Source organism: Salvia miltiorrhiza, chromosome 1 (assembly GCF_028751815.1).
Source record: "Salvia miltiorrhiza cultivar Shanhuang (shh) chromosome 1, IMPLAD_Smil_shh, whole genome shotgun sequence".
In the NCBI taxonomy this organism is placed as follows: Eukaryota; Viridiplantae; Streptophyta; class Magnoliopsida; order Lamiales; family Lamiaceae; genus Salvia; species Salvia miltiorrhiza.
Window position 1 is genome coordinate 70,429,352 of NC_080387.1, and position 8,545 is coordinate 70,437,896.

Sequence of the window (8,545 nt, forward strand, 5' to 3'; positions counted from 1 at the left end):
ATGACTAAAAATAGCCATGAATCATGCTTCACAATTCGAGAATGAGGTGTTGTTGGTTAGAACTCTTGCTAGGGATACCCATATGTGTTGAGTTTTTGCACAAATTATTTTTCTTCCATGTCAAGTTTTTAGATGTTTTGTTGTAACGTTGCCCTCACGATTTATCTATGTATATCTGTTTCAGACACCACTGCTACCGGGACGCCAGTGTTGCTGCTGAAAAACTTGGTAGGCCATTCTCTCACAAATTCAAACTCGAGTATTGTTTCTGCATATAGTTGATTTTGGATTGATGCTTCTTAATTTTATGTTGGTTGCCTGATGTATTTGTTTTTTTTCTATGTTTGCGAATTGTATTAATTTGGTGGCACTAAGAGAGTTTAAATGCAGGGAAAAAATTATATTGTTGGTTGAATATTGATTACACATGGTCTTCAAAGAGAGTTATTTATGCACTAAGCCTCACTTTGGTGTGTGTTTGCAGATGTATAATGTGATATGATTTCCATTGTCGTTGATGCTTTCATATGGCTGATTATGGTATTTAATTGTCGTATTTCATGAACTGATTAGATTAGGCTTACAATTGTGGTTAAATTTGTGGGTCAATTACTGCAGATTGGGGGTAATTTGATCACATTTGGTCTGTCATGTCTGGGGGGGGAGGTATCCGCGAATCTGAAGTCGTATGTTTGCTCCTGCGGGAAGTGATGCGTCACCATTTGATTCAATTAGCTATAGTTGTTGCGTATGTTGGTAAGCTAACCTCAAGAAAAAGAAGGAGTGTAGGGTCAGCTTCTACATATGGCAAGATCTCGCGTATGCCTACTCAGGGTAGGCACTTAGGAAGACTAATTGGTGAAAATGATATAGATTGTATTTCAAACCTTCGGATGGACCGTAATACCTTTGGTCGGCTGTGTCATATACTACGGGATAGGGGGGGATTACGAGATGGGGATTATGTTCTCGTGGAGGAACAGGTTGCTATGTTTCTCTCGGTTCTAGCCCACCACAAAAAGAATAGAGTAGTAGGCTTTGATTTTTGGCGGTCGGGACAAACAATATCCCGTTACGTGCACGCGGTATTGGGTGCTGTTCTGCGTTTACACGAGACATTTTTATCAAAACCCGAAGCTGTTAGGGATGATTGCACAGACGCAAGGTGGCAATGGTTCAAGGTATGCAATATCACATAGAGAGATGTTATAAAGAATAGCATTTCAGCATTCTGAATTTTATCCCATTTGTTTGCATTGATTAAAGTGATTTATATTTTTGCTTAGGGTTGTTTAGGAGCTTTGGATGGCACATATGTGAGTGTTTTGGTTAGCAATACGGACAAGCCGAGATACAGGACAAGGAAAGGTGAAATCTCCACAAATATTTTAGCCGTTTGTGATAGGAACTTGCAATTTGTGTATGCGTTGTCTGGATGGGAAGGCTCAGCGTCAGATAGTAGGATCTTACGAGATGCTTTAAACAGGCCCCACGGCTTGAAAGTGCCCAAGGGTACACCTAAGCACCTGCCTTTACTACTTTGTGGATTATTAAATATCTGCTTCCATCTTCTATGTTAATAATTTCGATCCTTGTATTTGTTTACTTGTTTTGTGGCTAGGGAATTATTATTTGGCAGACAATGGTTACGCAAATTGCGAGGGATTTCTTACCCCGTTCAAGGGAGTTCGATACCACTTGAAGGAGTGGGGACCCTTGGCTGCCCGTCCTCAAAATAAGGAGGAGCTCTTTAATCTTAGGCATAGCAAGGCACGGAATGTAATCGAAAGGGCTTTCGGAATACTTAAGATGCGCTGGGGAATTCTCAGATCTAATACGTTCTACCCTATAAAAAGCCAAAACAGATTAATAATGTCGTGTTTTTTATTAAATAATTTCATTCGTAAGGAGATGACGGTTGACCCAGTGGAGCTTCAATTTGATTCGATGGATGAGCCCAATGATGGTGTAGGGGCTGATCACGAGGAGTTTGTACAGACGACTGAGTCTTCACCTCAATGGAATGCGAAGAGGGAAGAATTAGCAGATGAAATGTGGTTGCAATATTTAAATACTAATTAGGTGAATATAGTCTAGTACATGTGTGTATATTTTCTAACTGAGTTCTACCTTTGCTTGCAAAATTTATCTTGGTGTGTTTTGCTATGCTTTTATAAGCTGCTGGAGTTAAGTGCAATATTCTGAAATAGGGGGACAAAAAAGGGAAAAGCAGTGCATACAGTTAGTTATTCTAACTAACTCATAGATACAACTTATGCTGCGGTTTTACTGGAGATTTTGTAGCATCTCATATCTTGATATAAAAGTAGATATCTATTGTAATAACTAGTTTGATGCACATGTTTTCATCTTCTAGTTTTCACTCTTGTGGTTGAGTTGAGAAGAAATATCTGGAGAGGGGTTAAATATAGCTGTTTGTTTTTGAGCTTGAGGCTATAAGGACTGTATTTTCCCTGTTTCTTGATAATAAAGTGATCACTTCTTTTGCTTCCATCATGTAAGTCATTTTGGGTGAACCACATAAGTTATTGTGTGTTATTTCTGTTTTCATTTGATTGTTAAAATCTACATGGTACTGTTCTTTATCTTTCTTTCAGTTGATGATTTTATGTCTATGTGTCTATATCGATATATTTTTGCACTAATTAAACATAATTTGTATTGACAGGATGGCTTCTAGTTCGGAAGTATCGACTAACACCCCACTTTGCAGCTGCCGCCAATATAGAATGCGTCTGTCGTGTGCTGGTCCTGGTTCCATGAATCCGGGACGCTATTACTACAAATGTTCAAGTGGTGTCCCGCACAATAAGGACTTTATGTGGTGGGATGAGTACCACGGTATCGTGAATCGTATTCCGCAGCAGAACCTTATGCCCGCCGTGTCTGGAGCTGGGATGGAGTTGGAAAACAGACATGGTGAATTTCATCCACCTCGTGGCTATCTGGAGCTGCATTTCAAAATTCTGTTGTTGTCCATTTTGTTGTTGGCCACTGGTTTTTTCATGGGCAAGTTGGTGTAGGGATCTGTTAGGTGTTAGGTTTTAATTTGTTGTGTCAAAAAAATTATGTGGATACTTTAGGGAATGCATTTTGGCTCTAGAATGTGTGATATATAATTATGATGTTTTAGGCATATTTTGCCACGTGGTTGTAATTTGATGTGACTAAGACACACACATTATATGACTTTTGAAGAACATAGTTTATATGATATGATTGTGAACCTTATTGAAGCAATTTAATTTGTTGGGTTCTAAAGAATTTCTTGAGCAGCATTTAATATGCACTTGTGCGAATGTTATTATTATTATTATTATTATTATTATTATTATTATTATTATTATTAATGATGAGACTATACAAATAAAGTGACATGACCAATAACCCCCCTCTCAAATCTACATCTACCCCATTGAATGCCCCATTAATTTCCATTCAACCACCTTATAGTCTCTATAAAACGCAATCAACTTATGATCAAGGCAGATACAACAAATCCAAAAAAATATCACCTTACTAATTCAGCTGCTGTTAGAGAAGATGCCTTTGGTTGATGTTGCTTTCCAAAAATTGTACCTCTACTCTAGAAAGTGGGATTCCAGAAAAGATAGTTTACTCATCATAAGGTTGCTCTCGAAGAAGGAGGAGTGCAAACCACTACTGCCCACTGAATCAATGCACGCTATCATCGACGCCACGGACGCGCTCAATAACACCTACAACGCGGGCTTTCGAGTGTTCGACGTTGAAAAACGCATAGAGTTTCTTTGGAAGCGCTATGTGACGTTCAAAGAACTGACAAACATGCCCGAGACCGACTGGGATATGCAGACAAACAAAGTCCACGCGGACGACGCGGTGTGGACTAGGATCTTCGTGGTATCTGTTTTTTTTTTTTTTGTGACAGCACTTGTAATGATTTTCGTAACCCTCGTGTACATAACATATATGCATCTTGTTTTTGAAGGCAAATGAGTTCTACAAAGCTTATTACTTCAGAGGGGAGCCTGAGTACTTCCAGCTCGCGTCGCTGTTCGGCGCCGATGACGTGAAGGAAGAAGTTTCACACACTGTCATCGTCATCTCAGATTCAGCTCGTGAAGTGAAGGAAGCCTGCCAATTCATCATTTCAGATTCAAGCTCCGATGACGAAGTGACATCACCTTTGCCGAATACCGGGAAACCAGTGAACCGCAAGCTCTTCACAGATGAGGCTAGCTCCAGCAGCTCTCATTTTAAGTGAAGGCCCCACGATCTGTGCTTGCAAGTAGTAATGCTTTTGATGAATGTAAATCACTCCTCACTACTTTGACTGCTCCCAAATCTTATATTTTCTATGCTTAAACTTGTGGGAGTTTGTCTTTTGTCAATCTATATATATTAGTTGTAGGGCGTGAGGATTAATCTATCATGTAATTATGTTTATATGAATCTATGTTGCTACTTTCTTACTTTCTAGTGTATGTAGTGATGTGTTGCTTCAAGCTTATTTTTCATGAAAGTAAACCAGTTGGAGCCGATCTATAAACATATTTTTTAATCCATTGGACAAATGTAAAAAACAGAGAATGACATGGGGCAATTTGAGCTGATAAAGCAAAAGTCTAAATTTAACAAGCATAAACATTCATATTAACTTCGACACTTCCTTCAAATATCAGCTGCAAGCATGAAGGAGTTTGAGTACGGATAATTCAGCAGAAACTAAATTACAGAAGTAGAACCTAAGACATAATAACGCTAACTCAAAAGTTAAGTACATCATTGATGCAAAAGGATATAAGGACAAGCTTACTACGTCTCATTATGAGATTCACACCAGACTACTAATTTACGTTGGTACGCCAGTGATGATGCTTCATAGTTTATACTTTTCTTCGAGCAAGTGCCTGACATAATCAGGCTTCTCCACGTCGGGAATTGATGTGAAAATATCCAAACGCTCCGCCTCCTTCGCGAGCAAGTCACAGATTTCAAATTTTGCCTTCTGTGACAAACCAGGGATAGCGCTAAGTTGAGCAAACACCTCCTTTCTTGCTCGCGAGACGTCGACGTCATGGCCAACTCTGGTTGATATTGTATCCAATCTCTTACCTGTATCCTTGCTTATATCAGTCAGCGCAGCACACATAACACTGAAACCATCAGCGGTCTTACGCTTCTTCTTGATCACAACAGGGGTTACGACCTCCGGTTGCTTTACCTGACTCGCGCATTCATCTTCATTAGCATTCTCAAATATATCATCCAAGTTGACATGATAGTCACCGTCACCGTGTGGCTGACTTAGGTCGATATTACGGTACATATCATGCGTTGCTTCCATCATGTCTTCGGCCGTATCACCATTGGCTCGATCCTTGCCGAAAATTTCTTTCCATGCGTCAAGATAAGGCCAGCTTTTATAGCGCATCAAGCGCGCGTTGTTATCTTTCTGTTACACAAAAGAAAGACTATATAAATGAAAGTAATTTTAGATGAAGATAACAGCCCAATATCAGTATAAAGTGCATACCTGCACGATACCTTCCCACTGCTCGTCAGTACAATCTATCATATGTGTTCCGGCTACGTTGAATCCCACACCACTATTCTTAAGCATCTCGCAAAGAGAGTAATAATTTTTCTTCCAAGTTGTCGTTTTCGAATTGATGTGTGGCATACCCTTCAAGTCCGTCGTAGGAAATGCCTTCCTCATAGCTTCCTCGAGCTTCGTCAAATATCCCGGTCGAAAACCGTTGTCGGATTTCCACCCTTGAGCCACTAATTCCTTCAATGCAGCCAAGAGGACCTCTTCCTCTCGTGTGGTCCAGCTGCGGCGTGTCTTATCAGTTTTGTTAAGACGCCCACCACGAGAACCCTCGTTGCTTCCTGTCCCAAATGAGTACACAACAATTATATATGCTGGTGAAGACAGATTAATTTGTCTACAATTGATGCGAGCCATGCATTATTATGTATGAGGAGGGTGAATCAAAGTTCTATTTGATATGGATGAACAACGACTAATTTCTGAAACTATGAATGTCCGCTTGCAAGTACCATTCTCACAACTAGATACAAACAACATCACACAAAATTACTAGATATAGATATAGAAAACTTTATAACGCAGCACAACATCACACTTCGAGCCGCAACTAATCTCTTCAAAAGCCCATACTTGCTTCTCGGAGCGAAAGCGAAAATAAAGCAAGTACTCATACCCTGTGTCGATGTACTCATGTTGTTCTCGATGAGAAGCTTCTTGCGTCCCCGTCGAAGCCTTCTTCAATGGGAGACCGATGGTATGCCAGACCCTGTTTTTGGCGCGAGAAGTTGGCGGACTAATGAACTCATGATCCGTCCAAATTCCTTATATTTCTCTATCCCAAAACAAGGACACGCTTGGAATTCTTATTATTAGTTAGGGGTAAACCTGGAATTTCACAATGTAATCTATCTTTCAATACAATGCATCAAACATGGAATGACATAAGCTACCCAACTTATCAAACATATGGAAGGCTTATGCAAACTCATTTTGTCTAGCTTACGTAGCTGCACATAATCAATACAGCCATTTCCAATTCAATGGATCAAACGTACCCTTAATTAACAATATTTTATTTAATCTTATTTCTATTCTTTTACTTTAAAAATAAATATTTTATTAAAATTACATTTAAATATTAATTTAATTAACATAAAAAATTATATTAACAAAATTGATCAAATAATTTTAAAAATTGACAATATTAAATAACCAAAAATAACCCAAAATAAAATAGGGGCAAAAAGGCCCAATAGAAAGCCCATAAATAATTGAAAAAAATAGGGCAATCTTCTTCTTCTTCTTTGCGGTGCTGTTGTTTCCGCCTCTCTCTCTCTCTCTTTTTTTTTAATTCTCGCGCGTGCTTCACACACGATCTCCATTACTCCACTTCGTGCCCGATTTGCTGGAGAATGCTCGGGTCGTGCCGCTCAAGTCAACTCTATGAGCCGACTGATATGAATGCTTTTTTAAGCTCTTTTAAAGTGTTTAATAAAATAAATTGTTACGCAATTTATAAGCTCTAAAAATAAATTTCAAGAGCTTCCCAAAAATAAATTATTGTACTCGACTTCTTTTTTCATAATCTTATATGCAATAATTATTTTACAAATATTACTCAACTATAATTTATTATTTTAATCATATACCATTTTAAATTAATCTCATTTCGATTTTCTCTTTATAGCAAAAAAATTATCTCTAATTTATAAGTTCAATTATTCAAACACTTTGACAACTTATAAGCTTTTCAGAAAAACTATATCTTATAAGCTTTTTAAACATCTTATAAGCAATTGGAGCTTATAACATCTTTAAAATAAGCGTAGCCAAACATTCTCTTAGTTTGTTCATAAATTTTAGATTTAGTAAGTATAAATTTAAGATATCAAATTCAATTTATTTATTCATTCTCAATAATTTATACCAAATTCTATTACATAAATCTAAACTTCATGAATAAATATATCAGTAAATACGTAATTTTTTTTTAATTGTTTTGATTTAAAACACGATAGTATTGTTTAATACAAACTTTACCATTGTCATCGACTCATCACAATATAAAAAGTTAATACAACCCTTATTTCTTATGCTCTAAATTAATAGGTAATATTAACATGACATGTAAATCGATGGCAATTAAAACACTATAATTCTGCAAAATAAATATGCAAATTATCTATCACCTGTAATTAAAAAGAATATTAAGATATTTATACCAAAATATGTGTATACTAAATGAAATTTTAATACGATCACAAAATTCACTAATAAAATTGTATTATATAAAACAAAATTACCATCTACGATTTCAATAGACGAATCTGCGGCTGTGGAAAATTGAGAAATTGGAGCATTAAGTTCTTACACATTCTCATTATGTTTAAGATACTGGAATACTTTTTATTGATAGATATTCCATGTTATTCATATTATCATGCCAATTAAATTTTCAATATTTTAATTATTAGTTGACTTTTTTTTTGAAGAGGATTTATTAGTTGACTTTATTAATTACGTTTATTCTTATTTCAGATGTTTTTGACAAATGTAAATTAACAATTGCATTCCTCCTACATAAAAGAAGTGAGAAAATCATGTAATCCCTTAAGTTTGAATCTCGGATATTTTCCTTGCACATTTGAAATATTCCATGTATATGATGAACTTGTAAATATTACATGCAAATTAATCAAATATTCTTCAACAACGCAATATTGAAAAGTAATTACAGTATTTCACAAACTTACACCCATTGAAAGGTATAAAACACGTAAAAAATCTTAAAAAAATCAGAACAAGCAAGCAATGTGTTCTTCTAGCTCAAATAAAAGTAGTGGAAAATCAGGAAAAAAGGAAGTTATCGATAAAAAAAAACAAAAATGTAAAACAAGTGAAAAGAAGAAGGTGGTGAAGACGAGAAGTCGAGGAGAAGTATCATCATCATCAACATCTAAAGAGGAGGATTGGCGTTTGAAGCCTCTC

At 36.6% G+C, this 8,545-nt stretch overlaps 1 protein-coding gene across 1 annotated transcript; it reads left to right on the forward strand.

The window, feature by feature from the left end:
• Window positions 1-501: 501 nt before the first annotated feature.
• Window positions 502-3,235, forward strand: LOC131005646 (uncharacterized). Its single transcript, XM_057932652.1, has 4 exons — window positions 502-1,181; window positions 1,287-1,512; window positions 1,622-2,082; window positions 2,690-3,235. The coding sequence occupies exons 1-3, from the start codon at window positions 651-653 to the stop codon at window positions 2,080-2,082; spliced, it is 1,218 nt and encodes a 405-aa protein (XP_057788635.1). The 5' UTR covers window positions 502-650; the 3' UTR covers window positions 2,690-3,235.
• Window positions 3,236-8,545: the final 5,310 nt, after the last annotated feature.